Raw genomic sequence first — 19,890 nt, forward strand, 5'->3', positions numbered from 1 at the left:
TTCTTAAAATTAAAATTAAATTCAGTACAACACTACCACAATATAAAAATACTTTTTACAATTTAATTATCTTTATATATTTTTTTCACATTACAGCAATGAGATTGGGATTGTTGTGCATTGTGGTAATGACTCTTGCATGGGGAAAATGTGCTAAATGTCATGAAAATAATGTAAAATTGCAACAAATTTTTGTGATCTTAAAAATGTACTTCATTTACTTGATGCGATCAGTAACATACAGAAAATTGTTCCTTCCAACTTTTTCTTTATTAAAATCAGCATAAAATTTAATTATCTTTTTATTATTATTAATTTTTCACATTAATGAAACTTAGATTGTTGTGCATTGCGGTAATGACTTATTGCATGGGGAAAATGTGCCATATGTCATGAAAATAATGTCAAATCTTTATAATCTTAAAAATATACTTATTTATTCAACCATTAACATACAGATTCTTTCTTTTTCACATTACAATAATGAGATTGCGATGGTTGTGCATTGCGGTAATGACTTATTGTGCAAGGAAAATGTGCTAAATGTCATGACTTTGACCTTAAAAAATAAACTTTATTTACTCGATGCAAAATAATTTGGGATGAAATATGACCCAGACATGAGCTTTTGACGTTGCTCCTTCTGCTACTGTTGTGGTCCATGTATCTTTAACTGATCTTTAGTTCCACTGCCTGGTTACGACACCTACAGAGAGAGACTGGGGCATGTACTTCATTCCCATACGCATTATATCCCATTAACCCCTGCATTATCCAGCCAAGACTTTGAGTGTGGCATTTACCACTGGGATTATAAGGGAAAAATTAAGGCCCCTGTACTGACCCCCACTGTCTCCTCTGTAGTAATGCAAAGTGTCCTTTTAACCGGCAGACCTTTTCTGAAGATCAGTATGAGGTGCAGGTACACCCTGAGGAAGCCAACATCGTCATTTTTTCAAGCAAGGAACCAAAAATGCAGGTCACCATCACTCTTACCTCGCCAGTGATGCGCGAAGACCCCGTCCCCAACATGGAGAAAGGTTAGAGAACCCGTGCTTTCCCTCAGCAGCACTATATGTGTTCCCTTGGTTCACAAAAAATACGGATATTTCCATACAGAATTGAATTTTCCATCAGTGAATTGGCTTTCCTGTTCATTTCTTACCCCCCCCCTTCTTCATTTTCCTTTTTTTTCTCTTTCAGTTCAGTCCATTATTTGCCCCCCGTTCGGTTTTGCATTGCTTTCTGAAAGCGTTTTTAAGGAATCAAAAACAGGATCTCTGACCTTTCTTTACCACTGTGTCGCAAAATTGTACAAGTTGTGTTGTAAGATTACATGAGCACTTCAGGATGAGAGAGATGTTTGTTTAGCTTTCACCACAAACCTTTTCAGGCCAAGTTAGTCGTACATATAAAAGTGGCGGTCGATCCTACACCACACAAAATTGTGATTCTTGACATTTTACTAATAACTACTATGATCTTTTTCATCAAAAACAGTGGCTAATATTATTTTTAGTAACAATTTATTTATTTGTATTATTAATTGTAAATATTAATTTCTATTTTACTACATTTTATAGGCAGTTTTGTTTAGTCAAGTCAAGTCACCTTTATTTATATAGCGCTTTTAACAATACAGATTGTGTCAAAGCAACTGAACAGCATTAATTAGGAAAATAGTGTGTCAATAATGCAAAGTGACAATAGTAAACACTCATTTTTCAGTTAAAGACAGTTCGTCACTGAATTCAGTGATGTCATCATCCAGCTCAGTTCAGTTTAATAGTATCTTTGCAATCAAGTCAACGATAATCGCTGGAAATGAAGTGTCCCCAACTAAGCAAGCCAGAGGTGACAGCGGCAAGCTTTTGCATAACATTGCAACAGTTTTTTTAGGAACCTGGACGTGCGGAAAACCCCTCGTCTTGTGACATTTCGGTGTGGTCACTTTGTTTTGACTTGTGTTGTAATGATCACATTAACACAGCCTAGTGCCACACATTCCCTAAAATATCTTTGTGTCATTTAATCAACAATCATTTTATATCAGTGAGATCTACTTAATATTTATTTGAATAATATTATAATAATATTATTTTCTTACAATTGCTAAATCATTAAATACATTTGACGATGTTTCCTACATGTGTCCTTGCAGCGTCAGAGAAAGACCCTCCGGATGTTCTCAGCAGGACCAAGTGCCTTGAGTATTTAGCATCTCTGCGACATGCTAAATGGTTTCAGGTAAATAAAAAATAAAAAAAGTTGATAAAAGTCTAATTTAGGATTTTAGGTTTTAATTGTACTTAAAATTTTAGGATAGTAGACACTTAATCTGTAACCTTGTTAAAAAGCATTGGAGAAGCTCCTTTAAAATTGCATTTTGCTATGTTACAAGCAACGTAGCATAATTCAACATAATTGTCAACGTTGTTAAATTGTAACATTGTTACATTAGGCATAACATAAAAAAAAAAAATCTGAAAAAGTAATAACTACTACAAAGGTAATAGCCGAAAGTATCTGAATACAGTGAATTTTTATAACCATTATTTAAACACTAAATTGACTTGATAGCTAAAAAATCGTTATTGAGACAGCTTAATTAACTACCGACTTTAGCCTAAACTCGAAACATACTTTTAGCAAGTTTGACTTGTATTTCATTCATAGCTATGTTCCTAAACGCAATTAGTAACGCATCGCTAAGTGCACTTTATTTTCAGTATTGCCACAAGGAGCGCTGTAATCGTAATTATTGTAAACTTACTTCCTCTACGATCCATTTTTTTGTTCAAGAACAACAATTCGAAAAGAATATCGCGGATCAAGTCAGTTAATTTTATTGTCATATATATTTAAAAATATATATTTGTCACTCTACATGTTACTAGCAAAACAGCTAAATATAGAAATTTTTTTAAGGAAGTGTTTAGGCACTAAATTGACTTTAAAAAAATCACTACTGGGAAAGCTACACTTAGCTAACTGACATGGCATTGACTTTCGATTAAACCCAAAACATACTCTACGCAAGTATCTATTTCTTCTAGCAACGCATATTCGATTTCCTTTATAGCTATATTCCTAAATATGTCAACACGCAATTAGTAATGCATCACTAGTATGCCTTATTTTCAGTATTGCCACAAGGGGCACTATAATGTACATTAACTTCAACTTTTTTCTTCAATGACTAATTTTCATTTTCAGGAGCAATAGTATGTAAAGAATATCGTAGAGCAAGTCAGCTAAGTTTATTGTCAACTGGTTAGCATGTTAGCTAGCTAATTATCATAAATAATCTGTAGTTAAACGTGTACAGTGGAACTGTGCACTTGCGATACATTGGCCAAGTGTTTGCGTACTTACATTTCTCGACCGTTGAATAATTTTAGTAGCATTAGCATTATCAATTAGCGTTCACATTTGTGTTATTAACTGAAGTGCTGTAGTTAGCTGTGATTGCATATTAATGAGTTTCATCCACAGGCTCGGGCGAACGGTCTTCAGACTTGCGTCATCATTATTCGGGTTCTGCGGGATCTGTGTCAGCGCGTACCTACCTGGGGCAAGATGCCCGACTGGGTCAGTTAGCTTTGTTTGCTAACAGTGATTTGAGTTGTAGCTAATAAAGGTCGCATTAACTAACGTGTTGAGTTTTCTTTTGCAAAGGCCATGGAGCTGCTTGTTGAAAAAGCCATTAGCAGTGCATCCGGTCCACTCAGTCCCGGAGAAGCTCTGCGGAGGGTCCTCGAATGCATCGCCACCGGGATTCTCCTGCCAGGTAGGACCAATGTTATTTTAGGAATTATTTATTAAAACATATATATATATATATATATATATATATATATATATATATATATATATATTAGGACCATGTGATATTTCAGTTTTTCTTTTTTAATAAATCTGCAAAAATGTCAACAATTCTGTGTTTTTCTGTCAATATGGGGTGCTGTGTGTACATTGAGGAAAAAAAATTAACTTAAATGATTTTAGCAAATGGCTGCAATATAACAAAGAGTGAAAAATTTAAGGAGGTCTGAATACTTTCCGTACCCACTGTATATATATATAATACTTCTATAGATTGATTTTAATGTTAGTCTAAATTCTAGTCATTTGTTGTGCTTTTATCATTTTGATTAATCTTTATTTTTTTAAATATTTAGCTTTAATTTTAGTTGAGTAATTTTAGTATTTCAACTCAAGTTGCCAAGGCCATATTTCTCATTTTCGAATTTTTTTTTTTTACTCAAATTTTTATATTAGTTTCAGATTTAACAGAAATCATTTTTAATAGTTCTAGTTATTTTATGTGCTTTTGTAATTTTTATTAGTTTTCATTTTTCGCTACATTTCTTTCTAGCATTAATTTATTTTTATTTCCGTTTTAGTACTTCAGCTTTATTTTGATTAGTTTCCAAGGTAACGTGCCAGATTATTTTAGTTTTTTTGGTTTAACCAAGTTTTTTGGTTTGTTTTTCATCTAATATTTAGATTTGATTTGATTTCAGCTTTATTGCAATTAGCAAAACAGTTTTTAATAGTTTTAGTTAACAATAACAACACTGGGGCAGGACGCAATACTTGTATGTGCTTTTATCGTTTTTATTTAGATTTTGCTTTTAAATATTTCTATTTAGGTTTAATTCATTTTTATTTCTATTTTAGTTTTAGTAATTAAAAAACAATTGGCAATTAACTTAAATCTAGTTCATTTTATGTATTTTATTTTATTTAAGCTTTATTTTTTAATTGTTTTAAATGACAATAGCAACACAGGGATAAGACAGTCATTTTGTTATGCATTTTTGTAATTTAATTAAAAAAATTTCTGGATATTTCTATTTAGGTTTAATTTTTGTGTCACTTTTAGTTTTCTATTGTAATTTTAGTACTTAAACTCATTTTATTTCAATTAGTTGCCAAGGAAATTGAAACATTTTCACTTCAAGTTTTATATTTAAAATGCGTTATATTTTGTTTTATATAAGCTTTGTTTTTAAATGAACCAAACCAACTTTTTTTCTTGCTACACATTTCGTAACCCATTTACACACATATTTATATTTAAGTCAGTCATTAAATGTCTGTCCACCCCTCAGATGGTCCAGGTCTTCTCGACCCGTGTGAGAAAGGTCAAACAGATGCTCTGGGAAGCATGTCGAAACAAGCTCGGGAGGACGTGACCGCTAGTGCCCAGGTACTAAATAATGTTTTTTTGACAAACATTTCCATTTACATGATCCATGCTTATTCTGAAAGCACGTCTCGTTGTGTTTCAGCATGCGCTGCGACTCCTGGCTTTCCGTCAGATCCATAAAGTCCTCGGCATGGGCTCACTGCCGGTCTCAAAGGCCGGAGCTCGAAACCGCAAGAGACGACGCGACGGCAGCGACGCCGGCGAGGGAGAAGCCGACGGAAAGAAGGATAAAAAAGACGATTCTCACATCCCTTGAAACGTCTGCGTAATCTTCGCAAGCTGTTATGTCTTTGCAAATGTATAAATATCACTCGAAGAGGAAAAAATACAACATCCGATGGTTCCGTTTTTCAAAAGAACAAGAGATGGAAAAAACGTAGTCGTTCCCCTTTTATGATGCAATATGTTTTCTAATACATCTGAGCTGAAAATAGGCCCGAAATGCAGCAGCCGCATCCCTTTTTCAGAGCATCAGATGATGAGTGAATGTTGCTAACGATCAGCGACCAAAATAATATATAAAGTTACAGAACGTCACATTAGCTCTATTAGGCACTTTGACATATTAATGGCACTTAATTAAAAGCTTTGATTATCCAGACACAGGCCAGTCTTTTTTGTTTACATCTTATATATATATATATATATATTTAAAAAAAAAAATTTACACTGGGGCCCAAAACGCTGTGTCCACATTGACATTTTTATTTGCCAGACATTTTAACATGGAAATAAATGTTTTATTATTTTGAAAAATGTAACATGAACATCATAACATAAAATTAATAAGAAATATTTAAGTTTTTCATTACTAATGAAATTACGGTAATTTAGTGACAATGCAAAATATAAACAGATGGACGTTGCTCTCAAATTTTTGGCAAAAAATTCAATTTTTATTTATTTATTAATTTTTTTCCCTGGAAAAATTAAAAGTCTCAGACTTTTGGATCCCACTGTATAAACAAAATATTTCGATATATTTATAAATAGAAATCCGTTCTATGTAATAGTAGGGCTGTGACGATAAATTGATGCAGAATCGATTCGTGGATTGATTCTGAGATCTTCCGAATGCATCGTGATTCTCTCTGGAATCGATTCTGAGCTTAGATTTTAACAGCAGATGGCGCTCTAATCTAGTTTTTATCCGCACACTCAAATGCTCATGTAATTTCACCTCGGCTCAGAATGCTTTTATGATGCCAGATTAATGTAAACACAGCCCGCTGTGAACACCCTTGTAATTCGCTTCAACCTTTTCGAATTTTATGAACGATTATTTTAGGTTCAAGTGTGTGTAAGGATTTGGAAACAAGCAGAGTACGGCTGTTTCTAAAGCGTGCAGCGCCATCTACTGTTCAAAACTAAGCTCAGCATCGACTCGAGAAAGAATCGCGATGCATTCGGAAGATTCGCGATGCATCGATTTATTTTCCCAGCCCTATGTAATAATATTATAATGTATTATATAATAATATTATGTATAATATTGATAATAATATATTATGATTAACATGATATAATATGATTATTATGTATAATATTATTGCAAAGTAATTAGTTTCTTTACTGTGTATCTTTTAAAAAATAAGTTTTTAAAACAAGTAGTTATTAGTATTCACTAATAAGCTGTTAAAAGCGACACGATTCAGCTTTGTGTGGATGTTTATTAACCCGACATTGGATTTATACACATTTAGGCATCAGAACTGTAACCGACGGAGGAAAAAATAAATAAATAGACTTATTAACTCTCTGCTATCATTACTTTTATTTGCATACTGAATAATCGCTCATTTCACGGCGAGAAGCTGGCGTTTCGACAGGGTATCGAGCCGTTGTTCTCGAGCGAACGACGCGAAAACACAACGTAAAGTCTGTGGTTCTTCACATGTGCCTGCGGTAAAGACTAAAAGTACTTGAAATGTGAACGAGGAGGTGAATTTCCGGTTCTTCATATTGCAATATAATGTAATACCTCTCTATTCTTACATTTTTATATAAAAGAGTAAAATCTAACGAGAGATGCGCAGTTTGCTAGAAAGATTGCTATTCGTATATATTGAACTGATTATTCGTATCGCCTGAATTTGCGTTCTGCCACCTGTTTTTATGTATAATGCAATCGTATCCCGGTGTTTTTAAATGTTCCTGCTGAGTGTTTGTTCTCGTTTTGTAGGACTGTGAATAATTATAGTGTGATCTTTCTTTCAGTTGGAATATCTGTGTAGTGCTGCTTAACTAAATAAACGGAGAAAACGATCAGACTACACGGCCCGCCTGTGTCTGTTTTGGTTCAAGCTGAAGCCTTTTTATTGCTTTATATTTTTGCCATCATATATGGTCATAAATAGGGATGGAAAACACGTCAGAAGCACATCATGTATATCAGGAGGAAGTGAGCGCGTGTGTAATAAACCTCTGATGAATGTGTAACCGCTCACATGGGGTGACACCAGCAACATATTCACAAACAAACTCATACTGGTGAGTGACAAGAATCTCAAAAATATCAAGAATACAGTTTGTTTGTTTTCATTTTGTACAGCACTGGGCTTACAAAGCTACTAGTTTAATGTTTATATCTTGTGTATAAGGAATTTTGTTGATTTTATCATCTTAATCTGTACTAAAAAAGTATATGCACACAGAACATTTTTTTCATATACAAACACTCATGTGTATTTAAGGTGCGTTTTTTTTTAATTCTTGAGTTCAGTTGTCATCTTAAAATTTTATTTGATTATTTATTTTTGTGGAACATTTCAAATTACATTTGAGTTTTTTCCAGTCAAGGGTTTATGCAAAAATGGTTAACATTTCAGTTTTGAATGTGAGTTTTTATTTATTTATTTATTTTACATGTAACTCATTTTTAAAATACTTTTTTCCCCCTCGTATCAGTTTTTTTTTGTTGTATTTTTTATTCAATTACTTTTTTGCTGTTTTAATCACGTTGTACTTTTTTGCAGTCAAGGTGTCATGCGGTGTGACTTATTATTTTTTATTATTTAGCACGTGTGTATTGAGGATTTTTTTTTTACGTTTTTGAAGTGCCAATTTGATGTAATGTTAATTTTACATATTTTTCAATTCATATTGATTTAGTTTTTCTCCACGATTCACCATTTTAATCACTTTTTGTGATCACAATTTATTTAATTCATATGTATATTGAGTTTTTTAATGGATTTTTGGGCCATTTTGATTGCCTTTTAGCGTTGTTGTTTTTTAAATGGCTATGTGGCTTGATATTACTAGGGGTGTCCCCGACTAAGGATTTACAAAGTCGAATCGGAATTTTCGAATCTAGCTGGTAGTCGACTAATAGTCGAATCATATGTTTGGGGGCGGGGGGGCAAAAGAGTCAAGTCAGACATTGGACAGTAATAATTAGCCTACTGATGTTAACACACAGGGAAAATGTGTAACGGATGCCTCACATATACAAAAATAATGTTTTATGTTTTGATTAAAAGATGGCTAATATTAGGTCAGCGAAACCCTAAGAACAAAATTTTTTTTACAACAGTGCTCTCAACGTTATGTAGCCTACATGACAGTAGTATTAAAGGGGTCATATGATGCGATTTCAAGTTTTCCTTTCTCTTTGGAGTGTTACAAGCTGTTTGTGAATAGATGAGATCCTTAAAGTTGCAAAGACTAAAGCCTCAAACCCAAAGAGATATTCTTTATAAAGGTTAAGACTAGTCCACGCCCTCCTAAAACGCCTCGTTTAAACACGCCCCCACACGTCTATGTCACAATGTGGGAAGATTTGCATAACACCACCCAAATTTATACGCAAAGAAAAAAGGCGTAAGTTAACTTTGATTCTCGCTGTAGTATTGTTGCTGCCGCCGCCATGTCGTGAAGACTATGTGTGTTTCGTTGTGAAAGCGAAACTACTTTGTTTGGTCTTCCAAAAATGGACACGACTAGAAATCAGTGGTTAAGTTGTATTTACAACACTGTTCCAGAACACTTCAACCCAAATATTCAGATGTGTGCAGCGCATTTTACGGAGGACTGTTTCCTGGGAGAGTAGCCGCCGGTGTTCCGGTGAATTTAGTTCCTCTGTTTCCCCTTCTGCGCACATGCTGACCACAGTCTATGATGCTGACAAATAATGCCGACTTACAGACTGTAAGTACGTTTTCATATTTAAAGAATTTGCCACTGATGATTCAAACGCGAGTTTTGAGCAGTGTAGAGTAGCGCTTGTTGTTTCTCATTTCTCCGATCACAAATGCAGACATGGTTTTATGTTTACGCGGCGCGGCGCGATGCAACGCAACACATAAAAAGACAGTATAAGTCATTATAATCAGTAATTATGTCCCCACTGGATGCTACAAATGCCTCGTTTATAATGGGTTTTCATGTTTTTGTCTCGTCGCTCCGGCCGGACACAGCATCACAATATGGTGAGGGGCGTAACATTTCCATCACACGCTTGAGGTATTCGGCCAATCACAACGCACTGGATAGCTGACCAATCAGAGCACACCTCGCTTTTCAAACCGATGAGGCTTTATCTAAAGCAACTTACAAATGAGGACAATAAAAGCAGTCAAAACTAACAAAAGAGCAACAATAAGTGCAAATGACAAGTATCGGTTAGCCTAACGCAGTACACGTAGCAAGGTATATATATATATTTATATTATATACACACACACGACGAAAAACAAGTAGATAGAAAAAATAGAAAGCTGCTAGTTTTTTTTATTATTAAAAAAGGATAAATAGATAAAGTAGAATTAAAATAGAATAGAGAGTGCTAGAGTTAGAGGGTCAAATAAAGATGGAAGAGATGTGTTTTTAGTCGTTTCTTGAAGATGGCTAAGGACTCAGCTGCTCGGATTGAGTTGGGCAGCTCATATTCCACCAGGAAAAATCACTTTTATATAAACCGGCTGAAATGTTTTGAAATCACTTATAACCCTACATGATCGAAAAAAATCCAATCTTTCACTCTGTCTTGTTAAAGATTGAAATCCTTGCCGCTCCAAATGTTGGATTATGGAAAGTGAAACTTTAATCTATAGGGGTGGTTGGATTTATTCACACAAAAACATTTATTAAAAGCTTCTTTCTTTTCAGATTCTTATTTACAGCATTCTTAATAGGCTGTATATTAACTTATTGGGAGAAAACCAGTAGTTGTGAAATCAGACATTGAGCACATATAGCCAAAATGGCATGATCATAACACCTCAGCGAATATTCGACTGAGACTGATAGCTGAATCAGGCTCCTCCTATCCAAGATTCGAATCTTCGACTATTCGGGGTCTCTCCTAGATATTAGCCTACTATTAAATTAATGTGTAATATTTAAAAAAAAAAATCTGCATTGACAAATGTGGAAAATTAATATTTAATTCATGTGTTTTGGGTTTTTGGAATACATTTTTGGCCATTTCTTTTTGAAAATTTTTCTTAGGCTAATTTAGATGAAGTATAAAATTTTACGTGGCTATAACATGCTGAAACATCATGTCCAATCTTTTTATGCACTTTTTTTTTTTTTACCGCGGTTTCTCCATCAGGTTGAAGGTCTGAAGATCTTCAGATGTTCAGTGCTCAATAAACACATGGCGATGGTAAGCGAGACATCCTGCTAAATATTAGCCAATGCCTTGAGATGTTTTCATACCTCACTTCTCACTAACTCCATTATCATTACTCTATTGACTCTACTGTTACTCAGAAGAACTGGACGGCAGGAACTCAGTGCGTCGCCAAAAAGCAGCACTGCAAGCCCAAAGCCGGTGAAATAGCGTATCACAAAGGCGACATCTTGACAGTCGTCGGACCTGGAACGGTAAAATAAGCACCATTCCTAAACACATTCTCCCATATAAAGCCTGAGGCTGGCTAAAGTTTTATTTTTTAATCTTTTTTCAGAGGAATGGAGAATACAGAGCCCGACATAACGCAACAGGAGAGGAAGGATTGGTCTCGGGTTCGAAACTCAGAGAAAGGGAAGCTCTCCGTATCGACCCCAAATTAAGCCTGATGCCGTAAGTGAGCAGAAATCTGAATTCTGAAGAACTGCGATGAGGAACAAGCTTGTTATGTTGTAGTAGTTACTCCACAGAAGGACAGGATGTGGTTATAGTTTACAGTGGGTACGGAAAGTATTCAGACCCCCTTAAATTTTTCACTCTTTGTTATATTGCAGCCATTTGCTAAAATCATTTAAGTTCATTTTTTTTCCTCATTAATGTACACACAGCACCCCATATTGACAGAAAAACACAGCATTGTTGACATTTTTGCAGATTTATTAAAAAAGAAAAACTGAAATATCACATGGTCCTAAATATTCAGACCCTTTGCTCAGTATTTAGTAGAAGCACCCTTTTGATCGAATACAGCCATGAGTCTTTTTGGGAAAGACGCAACAAGTTTTTCACACCTGGATTTGGGAATCCTCTGCCATTCCTCCTTGCAGAGCCTCTCCAGTTCTGTCAGGTTGGATGGTAAACGTTGGTGGACCCAGAGGTTATTTAAGATTTGACATTGTTTACAATCTTCTCAGATGGTTTCACGGCAAAATATCGGGACTGCAAGCCGCCGGCAAACTTAAGCCCGTGGAGGACGGGCTTTTCTTGGTGCGGGAGTCGGTTCGGCATCCCGGCGACTTCGTGCTGTGCCTCTGCTTCAGTCAGAAGGTCTTCCACTACCGAGTCATCTTCAAAGACAACAAACTGAGCATCGACAACAAGCAGTTCTTCTACAACCTCATCGACATGATCGAGGTGCGTCCGGTGGCTATATTTAGTGTGCATGTTTCTTCATTTATCTCGCTTTTCCAGTGACACATCCGTGCTGCTCGCGTCCTGTGGTTTTTGAGGGGAAATGAGAACTGGGCCACTCGTTTGTGGCGAGCGTCAGATGCTTTTAAAGAAACTCAGGGCCCAAAGCGCAACAGTATGTCGGCTCGGCGGCTCGGAGCGCTGCCCACGAGGCTATCGGCGCTGATTATTTATTTTTAGATAATCAGTGCCGATATATATATGACTTTAACTGCAAAAAATAAAAACAAATGGTGAAAACTGCCAGTAAATGGTATATTAATTTCCCATTTTCTTTTTCTTTCTTTATAAAGCACTTTCACACAACCTGTTGATCCAAAGTGCTGTACAATACAGCTAAAATAAAATAAATTAGAAACAGCAAAACACAATATAACAATACAATTGACATGGCTAGATAAAAGCTATTGACAAAAGATGTTTTTTTAAGCAGGTATTTAAATACTGGCAAAGAGGGCACAGCTCTAATAGAAGCTGGTCATTTGTTCCATAGACTAGGACCGGCAACAGCGATGGCTCGATCACCTCTACAAAGGAACCTCGATCTAGGAACAGAGAGGAGACCAAGATTACTGGATCTTAGGGACCTATTTGGTTTATGAATAGAGATTGCCTCAGAGAGAATTGATGGTGCTCGATTATGAAGAGATTTAAAAACAAAAGTGAAAATTGTAAAAACAATTCTAAATTTGACTGGTAACCAGTTTAGTGAAATAAGAATGGGCGAGATGTGATCGAACCGCCGTCTGCCTGTCAGCATCCTTGCAGCAGCATTTTGGACCATCTGTAAACGCATTATAGAGGACTGACTTATACTATAGAGAATTACAGCAATCTAAATGAGATAAAACAAACAAGCGAATAATCTGTTCAAACTGTTTTACAGAGAGTAAAGATTAGATTTTTGATAAACGCTGTTAGTGGAAGAATCTTGATCCTAGACTAGACTGCACTAATTTGTTTCTCAAAACCCAGGTTGCAATCAAAAAGAACACCAATATTTTTAGCACAGGGTGTAAAGTAGGAAGAGAGATGACCAAAATGAAGGGCACAGTCTTCATATGACTTTAAACCAAACAAAATGATTTCGGTTTTGTTCTCATTTAACACTAAAAGATTCTGCTTTAACCATATTTGTAATTTGTTTAGGCAATCCGACAGAGGTCCTAAGAATTCTTTACTTTTATGCTTCAAGGTAAAATACAGCTGAGTATCATTCGCATATAGGTGGAAGGGCACTCCATATTTCTTAAAGATAGCACCCATCTTAAATATAGAAAATAAAACTGGGCCAAGAATTGAGCCCTGTGGAACCCCACAAGCAAGTTGGCAAATAGAAACACTAAAACTTCTGTTTGTTAAAAAAGACTGAAACAATTTCAACACCCTGTAACCCAACACAGCTCTCCAACCTGGAAATCAAGATATTGTGGTCAACCATATCAAATGCAGAGCTTAAGTCTAAAAGCACCAAAGCCACAGCATCCCCTTTATCTGTTTCTAATAAAATATCATTTGCAACTTTTAAAAGTGCACTTTGCATGCTGTGTTGTGACTTAAAACCTGATTGGATTTTTTAAACATTTTATTCACATTTATATTTTAGTCATGCAGTGTTAGCAAATTATTATTTTATTTATTTACTTTATCACATTTGAGCTTTTTTTAAGTGGCTGTGTGGTGTGATTTAAAAAATATATATGATTTATTATTATTTATAATAATTTTTTTTAACAATCTATTATTTTTTCACATTTCATTGTTTTTAATCACTCTTTGTAGTGTGACAAATTATTATTGTTGTTGTTGTTGTTATTATTATTATTATTATTTAGTCTAATCCTTGTCCTCAACTCCCTCTTATAGACATTGCATCACACTTTCTAACTGCAGCTGATGTTATGACTTTATTGGGAATTAAAGGGGAATTTCTGGTGTGTTTTGTAGCCACAGCTGGTTTTATAAATGCTGTGTTTGTTTGACAGTTTTACAGCAGAAATCAAGGCGCCCTCGCTACGCTTCTGCTGAAGCCCAAGAAGAAGGAAGGCACGAAATCTGCTGAGACGAAGCTGTTGAAATGTATGTGTGACTCGAAAGAGCTCCAAAAATACCTGAGGATTGATTTCTAGTAGTTTAACACTGTAAATCTGCCTCTGTGTTACAGCCGGCTGGCTTTTGGATCTGTCCAAACTTACGTTAGGAGAGACCATTGGAGAGGGAGAGTTCGGGGGTATGCTGTCCTTTTGAATACACATGTGGACTTTGTTATTGTAGTTCTCTCAGATAACCAATAGAGAGCAGAATTTGAATGAGACATGGCTATTATTGGGGCGAGAGCAGTAATTGCACACTGTATACTGTCATTTTTTATTAATAATATGTCAAAAATACATTATGCAACGTTATTGTGTTTAATTCAGTGAGTGGAGAAAAATTTGATTATTTTACTGAAGTCAGTTTTGTGAAACATTTTGGCTATCATGTGGGAATATATATATATGAACACAACAAAATTCTAATTACATTTAAGGTAATATACATATTTAAATTTTATGTATACATTTCTATATATATTAAATTAAATGCATAAATAGACATATATATTAATTACATTTAAAATGCTAATAAATAAACATAAATAATTAATATACAAAATATAAGAAAAAAATCTTCACTATTCCTTGCAGGCTCCACTTTCTGTTCTAGCTGCTCACCAAATGAAAAAAAATTAGATATAAAATATGATACATACAAATCATATATACTTGATGGTTAAAAATGTATTAATGTATGTTCTTTTATTTTCGTCTGTGTGAATCTGACGGATATGTTAATATTTCAGCCGTGTTTGAGGGTGAATACGCAGGTCAGCGGGTCGCTGTTAAGAACATCAAATGTGATGTAACCGCTCAGGCCTTCCTCGAAGAGACGTCGGTCATGACGTAAGAGCATCTCCTCCTCCGTTACCTGCTCTGTGTCTTTATTACATATTCCTAATTATTCCTCTTTTCCAGAAATCTCCATCATAAGAATCTGGTGCGGTTATTAGGAGTGATTCTTCACAACGGACTTCACATCGTCACAGAGCTCATGACGAAGGTACAGATTTCAGAGGAGTATCTGTCAAGCGCACTGAATTTGAAAACATTTATTCATAGACTAAATTGTGTGTCGTCGCAGGGAAATCTGGTGAATTTTCTTCGCACACGAGGACGTTTTGCGATCAGTGCGACGCAGCTGCTGCGCTTTTCACTGTAAGAGCTCACGAAAATACACAAACTAATATTTATTTTAGGTATTAAAGTCAAGTTGCCCTTCATTTTAATACAGAAAATCAATGCATCAATTTAAATATGTGACCCTGGAGCATAAGTCGCTGGGGTATATTTGTAGCAATAGCCAAAAATACATTGTATGGGTCAAAATCATTTTTCTTTTATGCCAAAAATCATTAGGATATTAAGTAAAGATCATGTTCCATGAAGATATTTAGTAAATTTCCTACCGTAAATATATCAAAACTTAATTTTTGATTAGTAATATGCATTACTAAGGACTTCATTTGGACAACTTTAAAGGTGATTTTCTCAATATTTAGATTTTTTTTTGCACCCTCAGATTCCAGATTTTCAAATAGTTGTATCTCAGCCAAATATTGCCCTATCCTAACAAACCATACACCAATGGAAAGCTTATTTAAAATTGACACTTAAAGGGATAGTTCACCCAAAAATGATAATTTGATGTTTATCTGCTTACGCCCAGGGCATCCAAGATGTAGGTGACTTTGTTTCTTCAGTTGAACACAAACGGAGATTTTTAACTCAAAACGTTGCAGTCTGTCAGTCATATAATGGAGGTGAATGGGGAATCACGGCTTTGAGAGTCAAAAAACACATACACAATCAAAACCAGATTAAACCCTGCGGAATTTTTTTTGCATGAGAAATTAAACCTATTTTTTCCTTTATTCTCATTACCACACTGCAAATAGTGTTTAATTGTTCATTTTTTTTTAAATTGAATAAGAATCATTGAGAATAATAATTGCAAAAAGGAAAAACAACAACAATAATACAATAATAATAAGTATGATTTTATTAAAAACAAAACAACAACAAAATCATTATATTATTTTTAATTAGAAAGGCTTTTTAAATTTTTTATTTTCAAAAAATGATCAAAAGTGGTTCTCATCTACTGTAATTTTTCTTTTATTTGATTGTTTTTATATTATATTTATTAAAATATTATAATGCAAATGATTTTTTACAGGTTTGGAAAAACTTGAGGGTGAGTAAATGATGACGAGTTTTAGATTTTGGGCAGACTAGCCCGTTAAAAGCTATTTTATTTTACACTGAGTGGGTCTCCTAATGGGGGCAAGCTTGAGCTCTTTATCTCAGTAGCTTCCATTTTACTAGTAAAAATCACTAATAATACCAAGATTTGTTATTTACGCTATAACAGCAGTAACCAAATCTGCCACTAGGTGTGGTAAGCTATATCGCTAACTGTTCATTTGTATATGCATTGGTTCCAATTAATCTTGTTTACAGATCAGGTTTGCATATCTGTGAAGACTTCTAACATCACCATTTAAGGACCCCATTAAATCAGAATGAGATTTTTGTGGATTTTAGTCCATTTCCGGACTAAAGCTTTGAGGCTAGTATTTATATGCTAACGTGCTCATAAAAGTCGGGCGAAATTGTAAATAGTGCATTTCAAATTTCAAAGAGTTCTCTTGTTTGCTTGGGCACACAAATGATTTTTGCATAAAATCTAGATGAACTCCCATCTTACAAATTAGCAATGACAAGTAGCAAGTCATGTTAATTGCTGGGATTTAAAGAAAAAGCTATTAGCTATAAACAACCCAAAAACTACACTCGTCATACAGATTCATTGGGCCTTAAGGCCGTACACACTAAGAATGATAACAATAAAGATAACCGTAACGATAACTATATTAGCATCCACACCAATGCACCGTAACACACTGTTTATTACATTTGGACACAGCATAATGGATTCTGATTGGCTGTCAATCATTCATCAGGTGGGGAAAAAAAACATTTTGAAACTGATTCCAACGACATTGTTGTAGATGATTATGTTTGTGGTCTAGACTCTACTAAATTTTGAATGATTTTCAAAACTATATCGTTATTGGCTTTGGTGTGAACAGGCATTAATTTTGTTGAAATTTAGGATTCACCAAGCCCATTTTACTCATGATCATGCACATAAAGAGCAGAGCTAGTTGTCATGGTGATAAGCTGAATTGCATAAAATGCTTTCCGTTTACAAAACACTGTGTACAATAGCCAACTTTCTGCTTCTTGTCTTTCTCCTTGCTTCCCCCTGGTGAGCTGACACAGCTCCTCTGCGTTAGCTGCTTTGCGTCTAATAGGATCAGAGGGCTTTACGTTGTCATCTGATAAACCTAATCCTCTTGATAGCTGCGCTGCACCTTCTGAGCCAATTTGTACTCAATTAGTGTAATGAGGAAACAAGCGCGGAGCTTCAGGAAATACATCAGCGTGATCGAATAAATTGTACTGTCTCTCTTCCAATCCCATCAAAAATCAAACCGAGAACTCGAATTGTTGACAAGAAGTGACCTTTCTCCCAAGATGACTCTATGAACAAGACCAATAGTCTAGACGTGGTTCCCAACTGGTTGGACCAATAGTGTAGTCAGTGGTTCTCAACTGGTTGGACTACTAGTCTAGCTAGTGGTTCGCAGCTGGTTGGACCAAGAGTCTAGTCGTTGGTTCCCAACTGGTTGGACCAATAGTCTAGACGTGGTTCCCAACTTGTAGGACCAATAGTGTAGTCAGTGGTTCTCAACTGGTTGGACTACTAGTCTAGCTAGTGGTTCGCAGCTGGTTGGACCAAGAGTCTAGTCGTTGGTTCCCAACTGGTTGGACCAATGGTCTTTTCGGTGGTTCCCAGCTGGTTCGACCAATGGTGGTTCCCAGCTGGTTAGACCAATAGTCTAGTTGATGGTTCCCAACTGGTTGGACTAACAGTCTAGTCAGTGGCTCCCAGCTGGTTGGACCAGTAGTCTAGTCAGTGGTTCCCAACTGGTTGGACCAATGGTCTATTCGGTGATTCCCAGCTGGTTGGACCAATAGTCTAGTTGTTGATTCCCAACTGGTTTGATCAACAGTCTAGTCGGTGGCTCCCAGCAGGTTGGACCAAGATTTGAAATTCCCAACCGCAATTGTTTACTGTACAAAATAGAATTCTGACATATTTGCATATTAGCCCAATCAAACTCTAGAGTATTTTAATGCAATTTGGTGTTGCTTTGGAGAAGTTAGTCAAGGTTGGACAAGTGGAATGTTCTCAGTATGTCCATGTTTGACTAGCTTCCACCAAGTAAAACCAAATGGCACTAAAATGCTTTAGAGTTTGATTGGACACATTGACTCCAAATATATGGGAAAACAGATTCTGCTAAGTAGGAGGATTTGAGGATGGATAGATGGATAGATTCCCATTCCTTTCTAAGAACTCCCATTATTCTCAAATGCCTCATGAGCCAACAGGGATGCACGTGAGATGCAGCTGTATGATGAAACTCCAAGCTTTCCAGGTATTTTCTATCTTCAGCCTTGTCCTTCGAGGATTGACTCTGGCTCATGAGACTTAGACATCAATCTGGCAACATGTATGCAAGCATACGGTTTAAAGTCAATCTTTCCTGGAGGTCTTTCGTGTTGGCTGGCTTTAGCCACTTGCACTGGCCGTAACATTTGGCTGAGCCAAGGTATTGTAGATTTCAATGAGATTTGAGAGGTTTTTGGAAGACATACTTTCACCCAGTCATGCAATTTCAGACCATTTCTTTACTCTTCATGTTTCGTCTCACTTCTGAACACGAACACTGACCCAAAACAAATACAGTAAGTGAGCGTCTTCAAAGTATCTTAAGACTTCATTGAGGACAGAGGAAATCTTCAGTGTCTTGAAGACTTCTCCCAATGATTCCATCATACCAAGACAAGACAATAGGTGTCTACAAGCCAGAAAATTAATGTTTCTGTTGTATGTTTAATAGAAATTACAGTTTGTACTATATTTTACACACATATAGAAGAAATGAGCAAATACAGACGTATTGGTGGAAGCAGTAGGATCGTTTACATGGATTCATTTGAACGTGAACAAGTTAATCTTGTTCTGAGGTCATATCTCTTAATAAGCAATGATCACTCATGAGTTTGATTAGGTTAAGTCTTTAATGAGTTGTTAAACGAGTCTGTGATCATATCGCTTGCTTTAATTACTCAGCTAATTATTCCGCAGGTGACAGTATTGAGTTTTTACTGTAATACTTTCTGTGAAGCGTGCCGTTCACGCCAAGACATGCTCCACATGTCATCGGTCTATGTTAATATACATAAATATTTATATGTAATTTTTTTCACATTTTATAATTTTTTTTATTAATATTTGATCACATTATTTATACATATCTCTAGCATATTAAAAAGTATACGAATATTTCAAAAAATTAATATATATATAGTTTTTTATGTAATATATGTATATGACAATTGTGTAATAATAATACATAAAATTATATTTATAATTTATTTAATGGCTATATTTTAGCATTTTTTGTATAAGAATGAATATTTTGTTTTAGTAATGGGTCTATCATTTTAAGACTAATGACGTTCTACCAGTAGGAATATTTTTTTACATATTTATGTCAGTAACAGCTTTCCGGTGAAAGGTCTTTTAGTTTTAATAGTACAGGCATCAGTGAAAACTTTCAGTTCATCCTTTTATCTCTAAAACAATTGAATGTTGTAAGAGGAAGGAGAAA

At 35.3% G+C, this 19,890-nt stretch overlaps 2 protein-coding genes across 3 annotated transcripts in view; both read left to right on the forward strand.

Moving 5' to 3' along the window:
• Positions 1 to 5,838, forward strand: part of LOC107566358 (zinc finger RNA-binding protein-like) — a 12,684-nt gene extending 6,846 nt beyond the window's left edge. For both annotated transcript variants that reach the window (XM_016251790.1, XM_016251789.1), the window contains exons 7-12: positions 893 to 1,040; positions 2,162 to 2,247; positions 3,496 to 3,591; positions 3,679 to 3,790; positions 5,118 to 5,215; positions 5,298 to 5,838. In XM_016251790.1, coding sequence (XP_016107276.1) covers positions 893 to 1,040; positions 2,162 to 2,247; positions 3,496 to 3,591; positions 3,679 to 3,790; positions 5,118 to 5,215; positions 5,298 to 5,471 — 714 coding nt within the window. In that variant the 3' untranslated portion in view covers positions 5,472 to 5,838. The remainder of the gene's footprint in view (positions 1 to 892; positions 1,041 to 2,161; positions 2,248 to 3,495; positions 3,592 to 3,678; positions 3,791 to 5,117; positions 5,216 to 5,297) is intronic.
• A 915-nt stretch (positions 5,839 to 6,753) lies between these two features.
• Positions 6,754 to 15,302, forward strand: matk (megakaryocyte-associated tyrosine kinase). Its single transcript, XM_016251757.1, has 10 exons — positions 6,754 to 7,705; positions 10,773 to 10,826; positions 10,934 to 11,047; positions 11,131 to 11,246; positions 11,768 to 11,987; positions 14,030 to 14,123; positions 14,209 to 14,274; positions 14,887 to 14,986; positions 15,059 to 15,143; positions 15,225 to 15,302. The coding sequence occupies exons 2-10, from the start codon at positions 10,818 to 10,820 to the stop codon at positions 15,300 to 15,302; spliced, it is 882 nt and encodes a 293-aa protein (XP_016107243.1). The 5' UTR covers positions 6,754 to 7,705; positions 10,773 to 10,817.
• The last annotated feature ends 4,588 nt before the right edge of the window (positions 15,303 to 19,890 follow it).

This window comes from Sinocyclocheilus grahami, unplaced genomic scaffold (assembly GCF_001515645.1).
Source record: "Sinocyclocheilus grahami isolate Dianchi unplaced genomic scaffold, SAMN03320097.WGS_v1.1 scaffold1070.1, whole genome shotgun sequence".
In the NCBI taxonomy this organism is placed as follows: Eukaryota; Metazoa; Chordata; class Actinopteri; order Cypriniformes; family Cyprinidae; genus Sinocyclocheilus; species Sinocyclocheilus grahami.

What these genes read in the sequence shown, in the direction of transcription:
- matk (XM_016251757.1), top strand. An exon ending in ACCTCATCGACATGATCGAG is followed by an intron (nt 11,988 to 14,029) that starts GTGCGTCCGGTG and finishes TTTGTTTGACAG; the next exon opens with TTTTACAGCAGAAATCAAGG. An exon ending in TGAGACGAAGCTGTTGAAAT is followed by an intron (nt 14,124 to 14,208) that starts GTATGTGTGACT and finishes TCTGTGTTACAG; the next exon opens with CCGGCTGGCTTTTGGATCTG.